At 40.0% G+C, this 25,054-nt stretch overlaps 2 protein-coding genes across 4 annotated transcripts; one reads left to right on the top strand and one right to left on the bottom strand.

The window, feature by feature from the left end:
- Positions 1-2,733: 2,733 nt before the first annotated feature.
- Positions 2,734-8,602, bottom strand: LOC143854264 (putative arabinosyltransferase ARAD1). Its single transcript, XM_077364141.1, has 3 exons — positions 7,573-8,602; positions 4,196-4,561; positions 2,734-3,374 (listed from the first exon to the last, which is right to left on the bottom strand). The coding sequence occupies exons 1-3, from the start codon at positions 8,413-8,415 to the stop codon at positions 3,186-3,188; spliced, it is 1,398 nt and encodes a 465-aa protein (XP_077220256.1). The 5' UTR covers positions 8,416-8,602; the 3' UTR covers positions 2,734-3,185.
- A 2,430-nt stretch (positions 8,603-11,032) lies between these two features.
- Positions 11,033-21,341, top strand: LOC143854568 (U4/U6.U5 small nuclear ribonucleoprotein). Of its 3 annotated transcripts, XR_013237547.1 has the most exons (5): positions 11,038-11,260; positions 11,552-11,616; positions 19,602-20,250; positions 20,642-20,711; positions 20,857-21,341. XR_013237547.1 is itself a non-coding variant. In XM_077364599.1 (3 exons), the coding sequence occupies exon 3, from the start codon at positions 19,620-19,622 to the stop codon at positions 20,229-20,231; it is 612 nt and encodes a 203-aa protein (XP_077220714.1). In that variant the 5' UTR covers positions 11,033-11,120; positions 11,552-11,616; positions 19,602-19,619; the 3' UTR covers positions 20,232-20,473. The 3 variants fall into 3 exon arrangements, 2 of the variants coding, with proteins under 2 accessions (XP_077220714.1, XP_077220713.1); XM_077364599.1 differs by lacking the exons at positions 20,642-20,711; positions 20,857-21,341 and having other exon boundaries at positions 11,033-11,120; positions 19,602-20,473; XM_077364598.1 differs by lacking the exons at positions 20,642-20,711; positions 20,857-21,341 and having other exon boundaries at positions 19,602-20,473.
- Positions 21,342-25,054: the final 3,713 nt, after the last annotated feature.

Here is a 25,054-nt window from a genome sequence, read left to right as displayed (position 1 = left end):
TCCTTTTTTATGCATTTGATTTTTTAATTCATCACTTGAGGTATTTTTCTTTTCTTTTTCTTTGATACTAATTTACATTAGTTGGTATCTAAGCTTATTTAAGGAAAATGATATATTCGCCTCTTATTTTTACTTGGGATAGCCCTCCTCTAGTGTATTTATGACTACTCATTTACACTAGAGGGGGCTGTCCCAAGTAAGAAAATGGAGAATATATCACTTCCCATTATTTAATTGCGTAATTTTTGTACGCGGAAATGAGAAAATAATCCATCAAACCGACTATGTGAGCCAAGAGAAGTTTTAAACATTGCAATTGTTGATTGGCAACTTTGCCAATGAGTAGAGCATAATCGAGCATCAATGACATCAACTACTTGGCATGGTTAAAGAATGGTTTGGTCCTGTAGCTCAATGGTTAAGGCTTTCTTTCTCAACCTTTATGTCTCAGGTTTGATCCAGCTTACATACCAAAAAAATCTTCGAGAAAACCAGCTATTTTGAGTTGGTACATCAAATGCCATGGAATTCTATTAATGTTGCATTGTTTCTCAAGTACCGGTTCTTGGGAAGAAGGTTGAGCATAACAATCTCAAACAACTTTTAGGGCCTTTATAAGTGGTAGAGGAGGCAGTGTAGGCCATGGAAAAGGTGATTTTTTTGAAATATGACTTTGTTAATATTACCGGGCTGGGGACAAGAAGTCCCCGTAATTACCAAGGACACAAAGTTACACCCTGTTACAATCCATAATATCCTCAATGTCAGGGGCGGTATAAACTGACATGGATTCCAGCGTGACACCGTCTTTGGCTAGATGGTCTGTCATCTCATTGGCCGACCTCCTACGGTGTTCCATGGAAGGTTTGATTACAGATACCATGTCCGTAATTTCAGAGATTAGGTGATGAGGCTGCCATGATCCTCCAGACTTGCCTAAGGCCCAACTAATAGTGTTCGACGAATCCCCCTCAATTATGAGCGGACCAAGCTTATTCTTGGCAAACCACTGTAATCCGAAGAGAAGCACTTCGTTTGCATCACATGTGCCAACCGGTCCCGAATAGAACATCAAAGTCCTCTCCTTGGAATCTCGAATCACTCCAACAATGCCAGTTTTCCCTGGATTTCCAATTGAGCTCCCATCAAAATTGAGCTTGAAACATCCTTCTGGTGGGGGTATCCACTTAGGTGTTATCTTTTCCTTGATCTTTCGCTCCCAAATAACTTCCTTCCAATTTCTCAATATCTCCCCCATACAGTAATGCAAACCCCCTTGGCTTTAATCAACAAAATTAGATCAATCTTGATTTGTAGAGCTACCCACTTTGCATTTCTTGCCTTTTCCTCGAATATCTGGCTATTCATCTCCTTCCATATGTTCCATATCACAGCATATGGGACAAGATTCCATAGCGCTTTACCTGTGTAGCCGAAAGGTCCAACATTCCAATTTAGTAATACGGACCGGATACCCTTTTAAAAAGCCCACATCATACCAAAGGCCCTCAAGGTGATTGTCCAGATGCGATATGAGAAAGAGCAATGGAGTAATAGATGATTAATACTTTCCTCCGCCTTTTTACAAAGCACAAAACAGCTCGGCATTTGCAATTTCCTTTTTTTAAGTTGATCTCAAGTGTTGTTGCTCTTGCAAACTACCGTCCAAGCGAAACCCAAAACTCGTGGTGGTGCGTGTGATTTCCATATTTTGGCTCTGCATTTTGCTTTTCTGCTACGATTATTTAGAGACGAGACAAAAGATCTCACAGAGAAACACCCATCAGGATATGGAACCCACGTTCTTTCATCTGGAACCGAGCCGGAGAAATAAGAGGAGCACAGGGAGTCATCACAACGAACATCTCGATCTCTGCTTCTTTGAGATCCCTTCTTAAACGAATGTCCCAAAAGCCCCTCCCAAGATCTCCCTCCCTTACCAAATAATCCGAGATTTTTGCTTCAGGGTTGCATGCGAGTCTGTACAAGATCGGGTATCTAAAGCATAAAGGAGACTCCTCGCCCACCCATAGGTCAGTCCAAAACCTCACGTCGTCGCCGATTCCAGCATGGAATCGCACATAACGTTCAAATAGATCACGCGCTAAGCAGATAGATCGCAAAGGCGAAATATCGACTTGAGGTCATAGAGGGGCATCACTGAGTTCATAGAGGTGCATCACTGATTCATCGACAAAAAATCGTTGGAGAGGTAAAGGAGCATCAACCAACACTAGTACCATTTTGTGTGATTCATTTGCATCCAAGTTTATCAGACAAAAGTGCATAAATTCACCATGTGTCGTGCAAGAACTAAAGAAATTTGGAAAACTCATCTTGCCATAGATGTTTATGAGGAAGAAGCATATGAAGAAGATGAGATCACTTATGAAAAGGGAGAATCATTCGAAATTTGACTTCTAATCGTACAGCAGCTCCACACTGGTCAGTAAGTTATGAAATCTTATCAATGGTAATAATATAAAGGGAAATGATATCTGCGCCAAGGTGTTTCAATAAACAAGGGCTCCACTTGTTTGTCGTGTAGTATTTAAAGGGATTTCAGAGGATATTACGGTTCTCAAAAAGCTCTTTAAACCCTTTAAATATTACAGGACAAGCAAGTGGAGCGCATGTTTATTGAAACACTTGGCGCAGATATCATTTCCCTAATATAAAACTTCCCAGTTGTAATGTTTACCTTTTTTTCATTTGCAAATTTCACCACACACATTCTAATCATAGTGGGCAGGAAATCCATCCCCACCCGGATAATTATTTCTGCTATATGTACAAACTGAAATTAATTATAATTACAACAATCTGGCCTCATACAGCTGTTAAACTTGGAATTACCATCTCAAATTAAGTGAAAAATTAGGGAAATAAATAGCTTCAAAAAGATGACGAAAGGATAGAAAACAACTGCAAGAAAGAAAAAATGGGGGAAACGAGAAAGTAGCCTTATTTGAAGGTGAAGAATCTGTATCCTGCACCATCTCAGTGAAAGGAATTCTTCTATTACCTTTCGAGAAGGACCCAAATGCAGTGCGAGAGCGAGTTCACCTTCTGGTTTGATGTATAAAGTTAAGGCTCGTGCAGCTTCATTGTGTGCCGAATATTCTGCATTCAAATTTGAGATTTCACAGGCACCAGATAGAGTCCTTGTGATACCATGGAGCATTTCATAGCGTAGCAATAGTCAAACTTAGGTTGGAACAGAGACAAGAGCAATCCACATTAGTCACCTCCCTCTGGACTAGGCGATTTTCTCGATTGATCATCAGTTTTATTAGAGGGAGCTTAGAAGAAACTTGATGCCAGATTTCGTTCACCGTTCCATTTGGGTCCTCGTACTCAAAGTACCGCTTCACCTGAATTACAAATACAAATTTAGCAAACTAACATAAACCAAATCACTGGAAATGAAAAACTTCTTGAGATTACCCGCTCAAATCTCAAAAACTTCTTTAGATTACCCTCTCAAATCTTAATGAAACTGAAAATGAAAAGACAGCTGTCGTAGAAGAAGAGTTCAAGCAGAAAAATCAAAACTAGAGAAGCCCATCAGCCTCCAAACATACAACACAAAATGTGGAAAAGACTGAAAGTTATAATTCTCATAAAACACACCAAAAACAGCATATAGAACTCAAGGGGTTGTCGAAATTAAGAATTAACGGTCGGAAAAGCTTTTTATGGTGGGGGGGTCAATACAGAATAAGTAATTTTACTATCAAGAGAATTCAGGTAGCTGTAGTTTATACAGGTGCATGATTAGTTTTTTAGGGTTCATATGTCACACCCTTTGCCCATATTCTTGTTTCGAAGTCCCATATGTTGTTGTACAAGAAACATGAACAATCTGACAGTGAAAGTGTTAGAGTATAAAAGATTAAAATAACACCTCCAAGGCTCCAACAGCCTAAGCTTTTGGAGTAATTGGTAGTTTCACATGGTATCCGAACAAATTGTATGGGTTCAAACCTCCTTGATATTAAAAATCCACATGTAATGGTCAAACCCAAAAAGAGGTGCCACATGTGCCACATGTAGGCCAAAGAGGGGCCACACATGAGGGGGAGTGTTTAAGTATAAAAGATTAAAATAACACCTTCTCCAACAGCTTAAGCTTTTGGAGTAATTGGTAGTTTCACAGAAAGAAAACAGGGAGGAAAGCATAAATTTTATGTACCACTTTGAGCTCCCGTTGATATTGCAGAATTCTCTCTGCACTTTTTCTCCTCAGCATCTTGATTAAGTATCCCGGCTGCACAGCTCTGACTGTATCTACAAATATAGCCAATTTTGCGTAGTCTATTACATCTTCAAAAGGCAACTCAATATAGTCACTGACTATCACTGGAACACACAAGCTAACTATAGCATCAAAAAGTCGGCAGGCTGACGGTGTATCTCCGGCAGGATGTAAACAGAACTTGGATGAATGCATCCCCTGTGTTGCCATTCGTCTACTCTCCCTGGATTGCGCTCCATGTTTTATAACAACATCTGGCTCATTCTCAAGTATGTTGAAGAGTGTGTCACGAACTTTGCCTCCCTGCGTTGCAATAATTTTCAACTTACATATCTTTCTTGAGAATTGATAGAATGAAGGGCGCCCTAGCAAAAAACAGCTTCAAGGGCGCCCCTATTGGTTAATTTCATACAGAAAAATATAACTGCATACAGCAATGATCAAACAGCAGCAGAATTGTAAATAGAACCTCAAAGAAAGTAACACATGTAGTCACTGCTTTGCCCTAATTAAAGTTCCAATCCTCAAAGAACTGCACATGTTTTATCAAAAAAATTAAGAAATAACTGCATCAAATATTCATCAGCTTCAGTTCATAATGTCGCGGGAAGGGCAGGGTGGGATGGGGGCGGGGGTCAATGTGACGGATGGAGGGATCAGAACAAAAAAATTTCAGGAATGCGTCACTTTCTCGGCCAGCTTCAGACCATATACCAGTACTGCACAAATCACCAGGTGTCTGGTGGGCCTCACCCATTTAAATTTGAAAATGTATGATTGGCAGTTTCACTTGGACACGTGTTCCTAAAATGTCAGGCAGAGCTAACTCTAAAAGTCTAGACTCTAAAGCATGGGACACTATTAAAAAAGAAGAAGAAGAAGAGAGAAGCTGAATGTAGAACAAGTTCTAAGAGAAAATATATACAAAAAATGAACATATCAAATTACTTCCAATTAATGTCAATTAAGAAAGGTTTGACAAATAAACAATTAAATAGAAATAATCATTTCGTTTTATTGTGTCGACATAGAACATTTAGAAAGCGGCTAGGAAGACACAGTCGAGTCAGGGATGTTAATCATTTCGTTTTATTGTGTCGACGTCGAACATGTAGAAAGCTGCTACGAAGACACGCTCGTGTCAGGGATGTCTCAACATCCCTTCCCATTGCACCACATGTTCATTTAAACATTAATAGTCAATTTTTCAAGACAAGAAAACCTTTTATTTTTATGAAAATAAAAAAGCATGCCTCTGTCTTGGTACATGTGGCAGCATTACAAGGGCTGATGACCTTCACACAAGCGTGTCTTTGTATTGTTTCCCAAACATTTATTTAAGATTGTCATCAAGACACTCAAATGTACATGTCTTGGAGACTTATGTCATGTCAAGGAGTGTTCATAGTGTGCGAAGAGAGAAAAACAAACATTGTTAGTGTTGAAGTAGTATTGATGTTTAGAGGTTCCAAGACTTTGTAAGAAAAGCGACGGAACATGGAACAGGTAGAGGGTAGATACGCCTCCATATCTTTTGGAGTGATTAGGAGTGAAGCTTTGGGTGGAAGGTGCTTCTTCAAAGATAGTCATGGCTCAGGCTACAATTTGTGGACCACACCAATTGAGAATTGCTCATTTTATAGATGAAATTCTAGACTCAAGTGGAGGGATAGATGCATCTTCACATCGCTATAGAAAAGTCAATGAGATGGCGATATTCTTGCTATAGAGGGTGTTTCTAGCCATCCTTGACCAGATGACAAATTCTATCCCATTTTTTGTTCCTCTTTATCTTCAAATAAAATTTCCATTTTGGAAAAAAAAAGCAAGGGAAAATTACATTTCCACCCCCTCTAGTTTCTGACACATACACTTCTACGCCTGTGGTTCTAAACGTGACAACTACAAGCCCTGTGGTTCCATTGGGTTTTTTTAACTAGACGGACCAGACGGCGAGGTGGAAATGACCAAAATGCCCTCGTCTTCCCCAACTGAAAATTAGGGTTTTCAGACTTGAAAACTAAAAATTAGGGTTTGATTCAAACCCTTGTTTATTTATCAACATAAGCCCTCGATTTAGGAGTTTTATTTGTCTTCATTCACACCATTATCATGATTTGCACATAAACCCTAATATTTTGGAGCTTTTTTTTTGTTTTTATCAATGTTTTTTTCTTGAAATGTGGGTTTGATGTAGCCATGGGGTGGGGTTTCATTGTCTGTGGTGGAGGTGACGGCGGTGGCCGGAGATGGCGACGGCAGTGGCCGGACGTGCGACGGCGACGGTGGGAAATAGCGTAACCCTAATCCCTCTACAAATGAGAGTATTTCTGTCCTCAAAATATTAACCATGGTTAGTTTCAGTCTTTCCGTCAGGTTAAACTGACAGACCGTTGACGGAGGGGGTGTACTTGTCACGTTTTGAAACCTCAGGGGGTGTAGTTGTCACGTTCAGAACCACAAGGGTAGAAGTGAATGTGTCAAAAACTAGAGGGGGTGCAAATGTAATTTTCCCAAAAAACAAGTGCAAGTTTAAGAGATGGAACATAGATCAGTGTAAGATCTCGTAAACTCAGAAAAAGAAAAAGCAGGTATTAACAGAGAAAAGAGCAGAGATATTGGAATAGCTATTGGGATGGGAAGAAATAAGATGGAGACAAGAATAATAGCTAAAATGGTTCAAAGGGGCAACTAAAACAGTATTGCTTTCAGTCGCATAGCTAATGCATAAAGGAGGAAGCACTTCGCTAAGAGAATTTTGAGAAATGGAAAGTCTGAAAAAAGTGTAGGGAGCCAATATTAATTTCCATGAGGTATAGGCAAATGATTTCAAGTATAGACCTAGAGTTGATACCTTGATAGTATTTCCTTCGAAAGAGACTTTGAAGAGGAGATGGGGGCAGTCTTTAGCGAGAGCTGGAGTCCACAAAGAAAGCCTCGAATTGTTCGATTTTCTTTCTGTTCTTTCTGTATGTTTTTATCGTTTTTTAAAGTGGAAGAAGATTAAGGTTTTGAATGGTGTCCTTCCAAGTTCCAACAAAACAAAGAGCTTAAAATGGGTGATTTCATGAGGGTGTTCAGGAAGATCTTCAAATTGAGGCATCTTAATAAAAGCATAAGTGTCGAGTTTTTAACACTTATTACCAAGAATAACTGTTAATTTTTTGTTAACAACATAAAATTTCTTGTTCAAATCTTACGACTCAATCTAAATACCATGGAAAATAAAACCAAGCTCCTGATTACAGTTCTTCTCAGAAATGAATTACTTTACGCAATTGCACATAAAAATGAAACAACATAGAGAAAGTTACCTCTTTTCGATACCGATTCCCCATGAAAAACAACAATGATTTCCTCTCTTCAACCCCAACCTCCCCATTAAACGAATTAATCCTATGCGAATACGGCAAAATCACATCCTTCACCAACGAAGCCTGATCCCCTCTCAACCTCCCAAAATCCGACACCAAAAGCACTCCATTCTTCACCCGATCTATAACCCTAAAAAGCGCATTCGGATCCTGACATATAAAAACATGATCCCTCCCCAAATTCCTCTTCCAATAAACCTGCCCTTCCAACCACTTAATCAAATCCTCCTGCATCTCCTCATCACTATAAAACCCTAAATTATCCGATCCCACTGCCCTAACCGGAATCACCACGAGACTCAAAGACGAAAAAAACGGAACGTAGAACAGATCCGCCTCGTCCGGATCAAAAACCCTAATTACCGGAGAATCATACCGATCCATCCGAATCAGATCGGAAAAAAGCCACCACTCAGCGGAATGCTGATTCCCTGGATATTTCAGATTCGAATCGTGACCGTTCAAATCGAGAGAATTCCTAGCTTTTAGATAGCTCTCGATCACGCCGTACGTGAATTTTCTGGGGAGATCATACATATAGATCTTGGATTTCGGAGGATTAGAATTGAAGGATTTGGAATCGATGAGGGGATTTGAGCTGAGATTGAAATTAGGGTTTTGAGAAGAGAGGAATGAGGTGAAGAAGATGTAGAATGCTAAGAGGGAGAAGATTGTGAAGAGAGTGGGTTTGAGGAAGGATTTTCGTGCCATTTTGGAAGCTAGGGTTAGGGTTTGGTTGAAAGAGAAGGGTTTTTGTTTTCTTGTTTTGGGACGATCAGTCATGGTTTTGGGCGGAAAAGTAGAGGGAGAGGTGGCGCACGGTTTTATCGTGCGCAGGGCGGCGACAGTTACCGGATTCTTTGTCGGCGAGGGAGAGAGAGATGGAAGGAGGGGTAATATAGGAATTGAGAAATTATTTTCTTAATATTTAATGGGGGATTTTTTTTTTGTATGTTTGTTATTGGGTTCGAGATGATGATGATTAGGAACTTTGTTTGTTATGCTGCCAAATGTCATTCGTGGGATTATAAATTTATAATGGTTTTTAGTTGAAATGGGACTATGGGAGCCGCACTACCTATTTTGATAATGACACTCTTCTCATTGATTAGGAGTTTTGGACTTAGGAGCTCAGTCCAATGAGGGAGAGATTCTTGGGTACGGACAAATGGTAACAAGGCCTGGCAATTTATTTAGGAAGATATAAATTCGCACCCCCCTAAGATAATACGCACCACTTTAAAAGTCAATCGTGGGCAGACTTTAACCCTTTTTGACGTCAATCCACGTTAAGAGGTGTGCGAATTATCCTGTAGGAGGTGCGAATACATAATCACTCTTTAAGTCGCTATGTATGGATCTAAAAATTGTATTGATAATGGCACTACGATGGTTTGATGATAGCACAAGGTCAGCTTGTCTTTTGTTTTTAATTGGCTTTTGAGAGCTTTTAGGGACTGTAATAACTTTTGACAGCTGTCTAAATAATAAAAGACATGATGAGTTAGTGCAATTATCAAAACATGTTAGTGCCAATATCAGTATCCCTCAAGAGAATATTTTGAAGCTAAATATGACTGCTTATAACACTTTTAAAAATTGGATTTGCCAGCGTCCATCGCAGATGGTCTGTTGCATGTTAGATTAGCCACCTCATGAATGAAGACAGAAGCTGCTGTAAAGTGAGCCTGTGTGGCTGGTCTGCTAGCGACCATCTCATAATGTCCATCTACAGTGGACTCTACGAGATGGACGCTAGCAAATCCCTATCTAAATAGGATAAATATGTTTTCCCAAAAAAGTTCTCATTTTCTCACATTTGTTGAACAAACCAGTCAAAATACTTTTCCAATGAAGTAATGGAAAGGAGAAGACTTTCCATGAATAGGTGTTCTACTATTCTCTTAAACAGTTGGCCCAACTTTGAAGGATTTGATAGGGAATTTTGCGGAAAGGCATTTCAGGGATCTCTCTTATTGTCAGATTTTGTCTTATTCATTTAATTCATATGAGGTGGTTGTTCTCTCATGCAGACGTCGGCCGTGAAATGCCCATATGCGAAGTTCCCTAGCAAATCCCAACTTATAATTTCCATTAGGATAAATGATATGATCAAGTACACAAGGCAATTGGACCCAATAAATGCTTTTTAAGGTGTAAAATGACGACTATCTATTTATCATTTTTTGGCCACTGATATTCCCGCAACCATGTTTTGATAACGAGACCCACTCACATTGTCATTTTGCCACCCCTCTTTAACAGAAGCCCTTTTGCAACTCCGGGATACATAAAATGAAATAATCAATTTCATACGAAGCCATAACGTGACCATCTTTCTAGAGAAAGGAGCCACCTAATAAACGAGTTTGTCATTCATACCAGGTGTCACTACTCTCCTGTCTTATCTATTTAATTCATTTGAGGTGGCACTTCTCTCGTGCAAAAGAGTGACTGCAAAATTGCTTTAGCCAAATTAACCAGACAGTTCCTAAAATATACTGTATAAATGAATGTATTTCTCTAAGGTTGTCTCCTTACAATATATAATATTTAATCATGACACTAGTTCATGATTAGACTTAGTCAATTTGAGTCGGATAGATCCTTCCATCTTCTTCATGAAAATTTTCTCTCTCTCATTTAATAAAAGTCTGAACCTTAGGTTACTGATTGGTATCCAGACTCACGAGAGTCTCTTGAGCGCTCGGGCATTCAATTAATACTGGATTGGGTGGGGGTGATTGGCTTTTCTCTTATAGGTCTTATATTTTAAAAATTATCCCTTCAATATGAGGGTGATGTCTAGATGGGAGCATTTTGGAAATACATACTACATAACCAATTGAGGCATCTTGTAGAAAAGCTCTATAAATTTTAAAAAAGGTATTTGCAAGGGACCATGGAAGAAGGCATTTCACGCCCCGCTGTTGCACGAGAGAGCAGCCACATAGGCTCACTTTTAAGCATAATTTGTCTTATTCAACAGAATTTGTCTTATAATTCATTTAATTCATCTGAGGTGGGTGAGCCCTCCTCTCTCATGCAACAGCAGGCCTGCGAAATGCCTACTGCCATGGTCCCTAGCAAATCCCTTTTTAAAACGGTAAAGAGAAATGTGGTTGCTAGGCTTATTCAATAGGGGCCAAGTATTGTTGATGGCATGATCCTAGGTACTTAGATCTGTCTAAGGTTCTGACAAGAAAATCTAAACCGTTGATTTCTGCTGTCCTTTATTTGGTGTTTATTTGAACACGTTGCTGTTGGAATAGTTCAGCCAATTTTTGTAAAAGGGGATTTGCTACCCGCGAAATGCTTTGTGCGAAGGTCTCTAGCAAATCCATTGTTCAAAGATAGGGCCTACTTATTTGATTCTTCCGTTCCGTTCCATAAAGATTAGCGAGGCCCCAAACATAATAATAATAAAAAAAAAGGAACTACGAAGATCTATGCGTGTTTTTAGTGTTTTTGCAGCTAAACAATCTCCTGTAAGATCTTGCTTCGCCTTTTTCTCAACCGTTCTTGATTCTAGGGTTTGGGTTTGGTGAAAGCGAGTTTTATTTTGATGGTCTAGCACTGGTAGTTAAAAATTTATTGGGAAAATCTATAGAGCATGACCCTGAGCAAGGTATGCATTCTATTTTCACGTTATTTTCAGGGACTTTTAGGGTTTCGTGAAGGGGATTTTGATTGTTTACTGAAGGGATATTTCAGGGTTTAGTCAATGGGTGTTTTCAGAATCTACAAGAACACTGGTTTTTAATTTCATGTTCTTCGGTTTTTCTGTGGGATTTTTTGTGGCGGTTTCTTGGATATGACTTATGGAGATTCATGGTCATTTTAGGGATTTTTTCCATGAGTTATTTGAGGCGTTTTTGTGGGATTATTCATGACTGTATCTTCTGTTTGATTCTTGCAGTAAATTGAAGAGGGTTTCAGTATTGCAGATTAAACATCGGTTTTATTTCTCTGTGTTTTCAGAAGGTTAGCAAACTAAATTAAGAGGCTTTCATTGCTGTTTCTTTTCTTGGCTGTTACATATTTGCATCTTTGTTGAAAGCATTGGAAAGCAATGTTTGATGTTATGTTTTATAGCACAACCTCAAGTGTTTGATTTTATGTTTATGAGAAGGCATATACTTGCAGCAGTTTACATTTCGGTCTAGTTGGTTTGTATGATTTTGATGCTTAGGGAATGTTTGTGATTTTGTAGCTCAATCTTCTGTTTGCTTCGACAACACTCACAAATCTGATCATCTTCCATTCATGAATTGGGGGATTCTTACTATGGAGACTATAACTTGTAATTGACAGAGAGTGTAGTTCAATCACCGCCCTCCAAGTTTCATGACAGTGACCTATTTGGATAGCTATAACTACAGCCTCAATTATTTTTATTAGTCTCTGTTATTTATGCCACAAAACCCATAGAACAAATGGAGGAAGATTATCAACCTGTAAAAGATTAATTCTTGAGTAAGGTTCCCATGCTTTACGTCTGGTTTCAAGCAATCCAGTTTTCTCAACCTGCAACTCTTGCCAGTTCTCTTCAATCCTTCAATATCTTCATCTTGCTTCCATCCATTCTTAGTAACAGTAGACATTGCTGCTACTCTCAGATCTCCCCAAAACCAAAAACCCAGAATGTTACGGTTGTTGTTAGTCTTTTATGTCATGGTAGTGGAGTAAACAACCTTAGATTACAAGATAAATTTAGAGAGTATCTAAAAGTAAACCCGACCGTATTTTCCTCTCTTTCTGTCTGTTTGTCACAGTAGAGGAATAAATAGGAATTTTCTAGTGACAATCTCATAGACCCAAAATGCCAAAAGAGAACCAAGGTGAGCGCTTGAAAATGAAACCTGGTTTTTCTTGGGAATGGTTCATTCAAGTTCACGGCTTTCTATATTCTAAAAAAAATCAAACAAAATAATAATATTAATATGGATTTTTCTGGTTTGACTAATTTGGCAGCACTTTGGTTGTTAGAAGCAATGTTTAAAAACGTGGATGAGGTACGGAACACGGCCGAAGAAAATCCTAGTTGACTTGGCACGACGCGGTCAAGTAGTCGGTTTACGCGGTCATAACTGAGGAGAGTCAAAGGAGTTTTTATTGACTTTGTAAGGTAAAACGCGGAATGTGGCTAAGGCAAAGGGGAGTCGACTTGGGGGAGTCCACGTTGACGCGGGGGAGTTTTAAAACTATGCTCGACTCATCAAAGTTCAACTTCAGCCTTCTCGGAGGGGGAGGATTCCACCTGGGTTGAGGGCCCTCCACATGCAAAGTGCGAGTCCACCACTCCACTGACCACCCCCCCTTCTCCCCCCCCCCCCCCCCCCCCTCAAAAAAAAAAGAAAAAAGAAGGGCCCGTAGGACACTGAAATACCGTTGGACAAGATGCCCATTTGACAACCACAGAAAAGATTTGTTTTTGAATATTCCTCATTCATTTGGGTAATCCTTTTAAAACTCTTTCCTTACTTAGGTTCCACATGATTTTACCTCTAGCGGTCCATGGGGCATACAATCAAAGTGACAATCTATGCTGCTAGGAAAAACTCAACTGGTCCTGAATCGACCCAACACGAAGGACCAGATGTTTATTTATTTTTTTAAATGGCAACCAAATTTATTAAAAGAGGGGACTGAGATGGTCAGGACTCGGAATACAAAAAGGCAAAGAAAATATAATAACACACACCAAACAACACTTCGAGACAATCATGGCGGAAGAGAGTCAAAGAGGGCTAGAGATTCCTTGGATACTCCTTCCCTAGCTAAACTATCTGCCACCTGATCAGTAGAACGCCGCACATGCTGCAACACTACTGAATAGGATCTCACCCAGTCAAACATTTCATCAAACCACCTGTCAAATCTCCAAGGAGGTTTTTGAGATCCCTTTAACCATCGAATAACATTAAATGAATCACCTTCTATCACCACATTATTGTAACGGTTTTTCGTCACTAGCTCCAAGCCTTGACTTGATAGACTGCACGCACCTTCGCTTCCGTAGCACCAGATGTTACCGGTGAAGCTACAGTGTAAGAGTAGGTGATTAACAAAGGGGTACAATTCTTAAGAATCAACTTACATTTATGACAGAGGTGATCAATTGTGAGGATCTTATCGGAACAAGAAGTACAACAGAAGGCATTGACTCTCAGAGGAGCTTCAGACAATTAAACACATCTAGCTGGCAACAAACAGGAGGGTTGGACCAGATGTTCATAAAAGGATTTAACAGTGAATATGACCGCTGAGGTCTGTTTCCATGCTCTTATATCACATCCTCACGCCCTAAACTTTATAGAGTTAGTCCTTGCAAGGAAAGAAGCCACGACATCCAACTCCCAATCGAAGAGATTTCTTCTAACATGGAGATTGTAGTCTACTGCTCTGTCCCCTCTACAATAAGAATCAGCTGCTTATGTCTTTACGTGAGGACCCATTATAAAGGGAATGAAACTCATCTTTAAGTGCTCTACTTTCGCACCAGATGTTTGCCTGGAATTCTTTATCACCCCACTTCCTGCACTAAAGCGGATCCCATTGACCGGAAGAGAGTCGATATTTTCAAAATATCTCACCACACCGTGGTACCTTGGATTCTTTGCTTATCCAATGGCAACCATCTTGGCCTTTATTTGGCAGTGATCAAGATCCCCCATAAAGAATGTGTACGTTCCATATCTCCAGAGCCATATCCCAATAAGGGCTTTGTCGACGATTTTAGTTTTATAATTCTATCTTCTAATTCATTGAATGCATTCAGTGTTTCGAAATGCAGATGCGGCGCGGAACACGGCTGAAGAAAATCCTAGTCAATTTGGTACAACACAATTGAGCACTCGGTTGTTGTGGCTGAGTACTTGGTTTACGAGGTCACAATTCGGGAAAGTCATATGTGATTTTAGGCAAAACATGTAAGGCAGCGACAAAACGCAGAACACGACCAAGGGGAAAGGGAGTCGACTCTGGGAAGTCCACGATGACGTAGGGGAGTTTTAAAATTACGAATGGCTTGCAAACCTCGTTCTAGTTAACTAAGTGGTATTTTTTGCACTCCTCTTTATCGCTCCGAAGAAAATTCCTTTGGAGCTACTCTATTCTATTAAGAACGAACACGATAGTTGAAAAGCAAAATGTAATATTTTTTTTAATAGTAAGTGACATGTAATATAGCGGTAGGTTTGCAGAACGGCTTTGATCAGTATAATCCTACCACCAAATGACAACATGCTTTTTTCCAAGGAGAGAGTTTCCTTTCCACTCTCTTGATAATTGGGTCCTTAAGTCTATTTGAAGGTCGACCAACATAGAGGGGAAGTCCCAAATAAGTGTTTGGAATGTGACCCTTTTAAGAGCCCAACGCCATAGCACGACCTTCCACCATTGAATTCGCCATCCCAACTCTTCTCACCATAGATTTAGAAAAGTTGACTCTTTGGCCGGAAATTGCTTCATAGCATCTAATCACGACCTTCAAGGTTTTTATCTTCCTGAGATTCGGGGTACAAAAGAGTAGAGTATTGTCTGCGTATTGAAGATGAGATATTTCTACCACTGGCGACCAACCAAAAAGCATTCAATTAGGCCTCTATTCCTACCCCTATCTATCATTCTACTTGGTGCTTACGCCATGATGATGAATAGGAAGGGGGATAATGGGTCCCCCTTGCCTAAGCCTTGTAAAGGTTTTGAAAAACCCCTTTGGTGACCTGTTCTCTAGGATCGAGAACCAAGCAGACGAGACACACTTCAATATCCAACCTCTCCACTTGGACCCGAAGCCCATTCTTCTCATGAGGTATACTCTAGGCAGCTCCATTCCACTTTGTTGTAGGCTTTCTCCGTATCTACCTTACATGGGATCTGAGGTGTTCCTGACCAATGATAGTGTTCAATGTACTCATTTGCTTGGAGGGCACTGTCGAGAATTTGTCTCCCAAGGGCCAAAGCACACTGGGACTTGGAAATGATCTTACCCATCACCACACGATGTCTGCTAGAACTTTAGCAAGAATTTTGTACACGTTCCCTACAAGATTAATTGGTCTGAAATCGTACTAGCTTTCCTTCTTTTAGGGATAAGGGTGATGGAAGTGGCACCCAAGCATCTCTACTAATACTGCTTCCATCTTGGAATTCGCTGAAGAAGTCCATGATGTCCGATCTACCCAAGCATCTACTAATACTGCTTTCATCATGGAATTCGTTGTAGAAGTCCATGATGTGAGATCTAATCCACTCCCAACAAACTTAATAAAAGGCCACGCCACACAGAACTTGTCAGGCCGGAGTGCTTTTTCTCTTTTTTCGTGGAAAAGATGTCTTTCCTTACTTCCTCTTTCGAGAACGGTCTTTCCAGCCCCAATTTGGAATCCTCTTCCGATATCTCAAAGTATACCCCCTTCAGGGTGGGTAAAACCCACCTCTCCGACGAGAATGGCAATGTGAAATAGGAGACATTTTCGTCTGAGATGGTGCCATAATCCTGAGTCTTCACTCCATTTACCTCTAGAGAGTGAATTCTGTTACTACATCTTCTAGCGTTGGCGCTGCTGTGGAAATGAGCATTTTTATCTCTCTCTCTCTCTCTCTCTCTCTCTCTCTCTCTCTCTCTCTCTCTCTCTCTCTCTCTCTCTCTCTCAAGTTTCAACCATTTGGCTCTGGATTTGTTTTTTCCATTTCAACTCTTGCAGAATTAAGCATTTATATTCTTCCAAAAGTTTGGTCTTCTTCAAGGCTTCTAATCCATTGAGATGATCTCTCTCTTCGTTGATGTATTCAATTCTGTTTAGATTCTCAAGTATCTCCCCTTTCTTCACCAAATTTTAAGTTTTTACTCAACAAATCTTAATTGTTGACCAATTCTCTCATTGGTCGGGTTGGACCCAACTGCTTCCGGCCACCACTCCTTAAGTTTGTATGCCAGTTTGAAAAGAAAAAGGGAAGGACCACACGACTTGAGCTTAATTCTAGAAGTAGGGGTCCGTGGACCGCGATTGGTCTCAGAAGGGCAATTTGGATAATACCAGGAAAGGCCGCACTCCATTGGGGACAAATGGGGAAGCGATGGATTCAGCTTTTGCTTCCATTCCTTTCCCAAGTGAAATGAGCTCCTGACAATGGTAAATCAATAAGTGTGTACCTTCCAATGAACTCCAAGAAGGTGGGCCCCTGGGGTTGGTCGGAAGTGTTTCACAACGAAGTACAAAGCTTGTTCATATTGGTGGCAGAGGCACCCCCCTTAAAGTTAGAAAGGACATCCATGTCAATTTTTCGTATATGTAAATAAGGCAAAAACTAATAAGACAAACTCACATGGTGGAAATCCCTAAAATTATCAATTCTCTTAAAAGGTAAGATTTTTGCAGGACTCTATCAAATGAGTCCTGTTGTCAGAGACTAATGCCCACTGTGTGAATTGGTGGTGGATTAGCAAATCAACGGGTTCTCTCATCAAACAAGTGCCATATGGAAGATTAACCTTGGGCCCATGTGTACCCAAGGTTAATAAGTAAAACTAGTTCTACCAAGAGATGCTATGAGGCTCCAGCTGATTGTTTTCCTGCCTAAGAAAGTGAAGTGAAGAGGAAGTGGGAGTATTTGGTTGTCAAAAGTCCAATGCAAATGGAGTGAAAGTGGATGTCATTATCAAAAAGAGGATTAAAGTCGGTGTCATTATCAGAATGAAGGGCCTTAGGTGAGTTCCATTATCAAAACAAGGAGCCTATTCAATATCCACTGTGCATTTGGCTTTTGTATTTTCTGCCACACACCGATACCAATTCTATATCTTTTCCCAAATATGTTACCAATTTACTAGAAATTCAAGCTATAACAGTATCTGCACATGTTTAGGCATTGTAGTTTCTCTAATGAGATTTTCTCTATTTTAATTGAAACCTTATTTGGAGGCAGAAAACTTGGTGTTGTCTTGTAGTTGAGATTTTCTATTTAAACTAAATTTGGGAGTTGAAGTTGTCAACATCCACTCAGCACGATTAGATATTATTGTTCTATTGACTCGTAATTCATCGCTGACGATGTCTGGGTATATTCATGTGTTTCTCCTCAAGATTTTAAACTATGTGGGTTATATTGTCTTTTTGAATTATATTGTCTTTTCTTGAATGTCTTGCGATGTATTGTCTTGGGATTGAGCCTCAAGACTCTGACACACATACGTTTCAGTGTTGAGCCTTGAGGTTCCAAACACATGCATTCACATGACTTGTACACACATCCATTTGGGGTTGAGGTCAAGCTTCGAGATACATGGATACACACAACTAGATATAGATTTTGGTTATCCCAATTGCAGTTTTTTTGATTGCTTACGTTTCATTTCCTTTCTGTTTATATTTATCACTTTTTAGTCTATTGAGCTTACCAAGCTAATACCCATTTTATGTTGTCCCATGCTACAAACCACGAGGTCTACCCTTTCTTGGTAAATTGGTATGGTCCTCCTTACATGTGCCCCTTTTTGGTGACTGGTTCTGTTGATTTGGTGGACACCACTATGTGCTGGGCATAGATTATAAAGAAGACGTTGAAGAAACGAAAAGAATGTTTGTTGAGATTGAGAAAAGAGAAGCGAAGGAGAAGAAGGGGAAGACTCCTGCCCGTGGAAGTCGAGAGCTTAAAGCTCTCAGTAAATGTAGCAGAGGCTTCTTTTGTAAATAAGCGGGTCGGACGTTTTTTGAGGGAAGGATGTCCCTGGAGTTCAACTTTTGTTAGGATGGGTGTATCTGGTTGTTGCAAGGGTGGACGTTTTGTGGGGGCTGGAAGCCCGTGTAAATTTTATTTAGAAATCACTTATGGTTAGTAGGTTATCCCTGAGCGTGCTTGAGGGACTCTGTCCTTTGTTGCTCTGGGGAATTTCCCCCCCTGGATATCCATTTTTACCCCTGGATGATGATGTTGCTTCTCTTTTTGGACATTGTTGGAGGATGGTTTTTGTTGGTGCAGTGAGTGATTGAAGGAAGGAGTGTGACAAGGAATTTTAGATGAATGGTCGAGCTTTACTTAGGGTTGTAAGGAATTTCTATGTTTTTACTATGTTTTTGTTTTGGATCGTGGAGTATGCTCCTCGAAAAATCTTACTATGTAATTTCTGGCGGGACTGCTGGTCCCTTATTAGTTCCATGGTATGAATACAAGTCATTATTCAAAAAAAAAAATGGTGGACACAACTAATCTTGCTCTCTGCCTCTAGTTTGACTTTGATCAGATGGGTCTAAGCAATTGATCAACACATTAATGAAAAATAGCATCTTTTTAATATCTTTAAATATCTTACAAGATGCATTTTTATCAGAAGGTTTTTTTTTTTGAATGGTATTGATTAATGGCTTAGGATCACTCAATCACAATTGACCTAAGGCAATGGATTTGACTGTCGGTTGCCCAGCACATCAGTGGAACCAATCACCATGGGGTGCCACAAGTATGGTGGACCAAACCAATCTACCTATTACTATTCTTTTACGTCTTACCTATTACTATTCGTTTACATTTCATGGTATACTATGAGCAATCCTAACAAACTTCAAGGTGGCAAATCACCCGTGAGGCTATTTCATGTGCCACCCTTATCAATCCATACCCCATTTTACCTTTCGTGCGGCTATTATGGACCATTCCGGTACTTACAAGCTAGGGCAACAAAGGTAGGATCAGATACTTGTTCATTTGGGCTGTGAGGAAGGCGCATCTCGTACTTGTCCAGTGAGGGGAGGTCTTGAAAGCCCTTAATGATTGCTGTAGTTTGTGGAATGAAATTGAATATTCACACTAAACCAGTTTTTATGGCTTTGCTTTTTAATTAGAGTATTTCATTTTGAAAGGTATATTGCATGTTAATGGTGAATAGTGCTAGACTACTGTTCAGTTCTTAATATAGTTTCCGTCTTATAAGCTCATTTCACTGATTGAATTTAATGTTTATGTAGGAAATAAACAAGTTTTAAATGAGAAATTTTAAGGAGAAAGATCGAGACCGTGACATCCGAGACCGAGACCGTGACCTCCGAGATCGAGACCGGGAACGTGGCAAAGACCGAGATCGGAGAAGATCACGTTCCCCTGATCGGACCCGATCCCGGCATGCTCGTTCCCGAACCCGATCCCCTGACCTCCATCTGAAATCTCGTTCTCGTTCCCGATCCCTCGACCGTCGTCTGAAATCACATTCCCGTTCCCCTGACCGGTCCCGTCGACACTACAACCGCTCCCCATCCCCTGACCCCTACCGCAAGCACCGTCGCCGCGAGGAAGATGACAAGGATCGCCATCGTACTGCAGTTGCAGTCTCTGAATTTGTTGACAGCATTGCTAAGGAGCAACAGAAGAAGCATGCCTCGGATCCTCCTGATGCTGCAGTTGATGCAGATGTGGATCCGGATGAGTTAGAGATGATGAAGACTATGGGAATTCCTGTGGGGTTTGATTCGACGAAAGGGAAACCGGTGCCCGGAGCTAATGTGAGCGGCGTGAGGGCAGTGACCAAGCGGCAGCCGAGACAGTACATGAATAGGAGAGGAGGGTTTAATCGCCCGCTGCCTCTGGAACGGAACCGCTAGTTTTTGCACTCTGCTGAAGGTTAGGGCTTTGCTGATCTCCTCTTTCTTGATTTTCCTACCACCAAATATATGGTGCTGTAGGTTTTTTTTATTGATGCCCTTGAATATATTGATGGGAATTGATGTACTTCTTTTTGTTTGTTTTTGTTGATTTTGATCATTGGAGGAATGGATGTTGATTGATTCATAGGAAAGTGACAGGAGTTTAATTACATGATGGATTGATGTGCTTTTTATCCAAATTTTCCATTAGAACTGGTCAATGTTTGAGGCAGTTCCGGCATTTTGGGTTCTTCCTTTTTCGCGAAGTTCAAGGGTCTTAGTTAAAGTCCGCAGGCTCGTGCCATCGTATTCATAACTGTGAAGACATAATTATAATAGATTTAAGTGATCTGGGAATTCTTTTGCAGGCTGAAAAGAGTATAACTGGGTTGGGAGGAATGGGGCACCACCATCCAAGAGGGTGGTATGTTACAACTAGTAAGCATTTTCTTGACACTCAAGACCAGTCCCACTGTCTTGTTAAATCAGTTATTGTCATCTTCTAAGGTTATTTCATATGTGTTCATTGATTTCCTTTAAAACTTCTTACACCACCACCTTACTATGATGCCAATTGGGACAGATTATGGTGAATTTGCCAAGTTTCGAATCATGGAGCAAGTCAGAGTTGTAGGGTGTTGATATCCAATTCACTGTTATTTTTTTGACTGATAAGAAAGCATGCGGGACAATACTGGGATAGCTTGATCTTAGTTTGATCATGGTTTTTTCTTGTTTTTAGTCACTAAATGTACCTCAAGATGAGAACCCATGGTCCTGATTTTATCAGTCATGGGAAAACGCTTGTGCATAGCATAGTGGACCCAATTTCCATTCTGACAAACAGATCTGCGGTACTTTGCATATTTAGTTGTGAGCTGCATTGGCGTATGAATTGAACCGGGAAGTGCAGGGACTGTGGACTTGGGGTTCACGAGAATCAAATTTAGGCTGGAGAATGTACGGAAATTTTCTTAATTAGTTTTGCATATGATTGGGTTGATGTTGAGATGGCATGTTGCTGTTAAGATTTTACTTGTTTCATTTTATCTTGTTCTCTTCTTAACTTGTCTGATGCCTTTTCATTTCATTTTATCTTGTTCTCAGAGAAATGAGCATATTGCTTGTTTTCATATATAACGCTTTGTGGTGATTGTTGAAGAGGCTACGATCAAGGCCAATACCCAGTTCCAGTATTTTGGGTGCTTCTCATTGTGCCATGCTTTCATCTTTAGTTGAAGCCATTCATTCATTTAGTTGTTGACTGGCACTGCAGTATTGCACTGTTCTTTCATTGGACTGTGGCAAAATTATAGCAGCTAATTATCAGTGGACTTGCTCTCAGCTCGTTGACATTGATTTCGGTCTTTCCTTGTATCTTTAACAGTTCATAACTTTTTTGGCTCCATTTCAAGCAAGGCCCTTGAAAGACATTGGAGGTCATTACAGACTCTTGATCTCCAGTTGTCATTTAAGCACACTTCAGTAGTTCAGTTGCTTTGTGCAATTGAGTGAGAACAGCAAGTTAGAATGCAATGGTGTTCATCAATTGCAGCTCAAAAGTGTCATATGAACAGATATTTTTCCAACTGCACCATCTGAATTTGACACACTCCACACCTCCACTAAGCCCCTCAATGGGGTTCATGACTAGTTTGGAAGCAATGGTATTTGAAGAACTGCTAACCAACCGAAGCCTACCAACTCAAGGAAGATCGAAATCCAATAAGGGCCAGGCTCGCTTGGGACTCCCTGACATCTTAACACACCCAAAAAAGGTTCACCACATCCCCAAAATCATCTGTATCGGTTGCTTCTTCTTTATCAATAAAAACCCCTTCCAAATTAGCAGTTCTCAACAGCTCGATCAATGTAGCTGTTCGTGGGATCATACAACTATGCCATATTGCCATACTTAAGAGGAAGTGATATATTCACCTCCTTTTCTTCCCAAATGGTGGTCTCTACTGTATTTATGACCATAATTAGCAATACTCCGTTTCATTAGTGTGCCCTTTAATACTCCATTAAAAACTTTTACAGTGAAAAAAAAACTCCATTATTTTTAGGATAAGCGTTTTAAACATTTTAAACACTCGTGGGGCTTCACTAATTTTGTTTTGCCAATATTTTATCTAAGCACCAAAGTCTATGTGGGCTAAGGATAGCAAGTCTATCCAAGGATAAAATAAACCCGGCTTATTATAACAGCCCAAATCCCCAAGCATTTCTCAATCAACATACCTAATCACCATACAACTTGAGTGAGCCCTGTGGCCCTTGACCGTCCGCGTCTACGAAGAAAGTCCAAAGTTTATGCCCTTTTTGGTCTGTTTGGTTCTCTTATTTTGAGAAAAATAGCAGGGAATGTAATTCTACTGATTCGCTGAAAGTTGTTTGGTAGTGAATGTAATAAAATTGGGGAGTTTGACCGCCGGGGATGTCGGGCACTTGTCGGTGACGTGAAACCCTCAAAATTCGCCGGATGAATTTCTCCGAATGGAAGAAAAAAAATGAGAGAAATTCCCAGGCAAATTTTTTTTCCCCATAATTGTCATAACTTTTTAATTTTCATGGTGGTTTTTTCAGTAATTGTCATATGTTATCATCACTTCCTGGTAGTTTTTCCAGTAATTGTCATCTGTTTCGTAATTTTCTAACTTTGTAACCATTTTTCCGTAATTTTTCATTCAAACTTAGAACTTCTGCTATTTTACTATTTTTTCGTAATGATTACTATTTTTGCTATTTTATGTTTTGCTAGCAACCTTTTGACCCATGTTCCAATCTTTGCACAAAGGATGGGCCACAAGCCGAGAAGTGGCCTCGGAGAAGGTGGCTAGCAAATTCCTATATAAAAAAAAGGAAAATGTTATCAGGACTACTGTTTTTTTATGAGGGCACTCCTCACTTTATTAAAAGTACGGTATGGCCCACACCATAGGATGATCTAAACCGTCCATTAGATGGGCCATAGCCTAAATAGGTTATGCCCCAAAAATCATTTCCATAGGCTGATCCTAACCCTCCAATCTGAATGTTAGAGGGCTGAGCCTAACCCTCTATAGATCGGAGGGTTAGAATCAACCTATGGAAATAATTTTGGGGCATAACCTATTTAGGCTATGGCCCATCTAATGGACGGTTTGGATCATCCTATGGTGCGGGCCATACCGTACTTTTAATAAAGTGAGGAGTACCCTCATAAAAAAACAGTAGTGCTGATAACCTTTCCCAAAAATATCTTAAAAAATACGGCAAAACACCTCATTTACATTTCCTAACGCAACCAAACAACGTTCGGAGATTTGCTCTCAATCCCGTTGACTGATTTTCTTCTGATTTGCTTTTAATCTCCCTTTGACTTCTTCTTCTCCAAATCCTCCCAACATCTACCAGCATCCAAACAGAACATTTGTGTTAGATTTTGAGAACCAATTGTGAATCCAAAACGGGTTATTACCCCCCATTTCATTTTAAATTGTGACAATAGATTGTGAGCCCCAAGCCTATTGTTGGACTCAAATCCAAGAATCGGTTTTGGGCTCAATCCAAGAATCGGTTTTGGGCTCAACTGTCACGATAAAAAATGATTCAATTTGATGTTTAATTTGAGTTCAAAAATGTTTCATTTTAAGTCCAACAATCAGTTCGGGTTTACAATTGACAATTGAATTGATTGTTACAATCTAAGGCCTTGTTGTCCGTTTTGGACCGTGATGACTGATTATGGGCCCAGATTATGGGACAAATTGATTAATGGACTCCATATTAAGTCCCTATTCGTTTTAGATTGTGATCATTGAATATGGGCCCCAAACCGATTATTAGTCTCAAAATTGAATGTAAATCTGTGCCCAACAATCGGTATGGGGCCGACAATCGGTTGACACAATCTAAAATGAACGGGCCTTAATGCCCTGTTCATTTGGGGATTATGACAACCGATTGCCATCCCCAATTCTATTATTGGACTCAAAATTACATTATCCTGTTCGTTTGGGATTGTGACAGCCAATTCTGGTGGCTCATCAAGTATCCTCTAGAGGGAACCTCTCTCGCACTTTGTTGCTCTGCGTGGGTGGGATATTTCACTTGGGAAGGACCAAAACGTAAGCTTGAGTGCTCCTTACTACTTGTTCACTTACTAATAAGGCGTGAAAGGGGCTAACAAGCTCAGTTCTCTCGTCAGGAAAGGAAAGGGAAGAAAACTGATGTGGCAGAAAGGAAAGTGAAGGAAAAGAAGCCTGGCAGAAAATCTGTCAGATGAGCGTTTCGTTGCATAGAAACCTCACATAAACTAACAGAAACTACAGAAATATGCGTTTTGTTGCAGGGAAACTCAATTGAAACCTGTTAAACAGAAACTGTGATAAACTGACATGCAGAATGATGCCAACATATAATCTAGTCTAAAATAAGTGGGTCCAACCCTCTGAAGTCAATCAAAATAAGAATAAGAATAACAATTGTTATAAGCCCTTGACACGACATGGAAATGGGCTTGTAACACATAAGAGGAATAACAATATAACAATTAAACTGATAAATTGAGAGCAGAAAAATAACGGAAACAACCCAAGATCAAAACACAACATATTGTATTTAGAGATATACAGAATCAAATGCAAACAAACGTATCCGTCTTGGAAAATCCTATTTCACATAAACAAGAATCAAATAATTAAAAAAAAACAGACCATTGTTAGAAAAATCAAACCTTGTTGGAAATTCCATTTCCATTTATGGTTTCAATCACAAAAATTTGAGTCGAACTCCAT

Source organism: Tasmannia lanceolata, unplaced genomic scaffold, assembly GCF_043159265.1.
Source record: "Tasmannia lanceolata isolate RefF3 unplaced genomic scaffold, GAP_Taslan_0.1 ptg000020l, whole genome shotgun sequence".
NCBI lineage: Eukaryota > Viridiplantae > Streptophyta > Magnoliopsida > Canellales > Winteraceae > Tasmannia > Tasmannia lanceolata.
The sequence above is the reverse complement of the archived record's forward strand: the minus strand, read 5'-3'. Positions and strand labels throughout refer to the sequence as shown.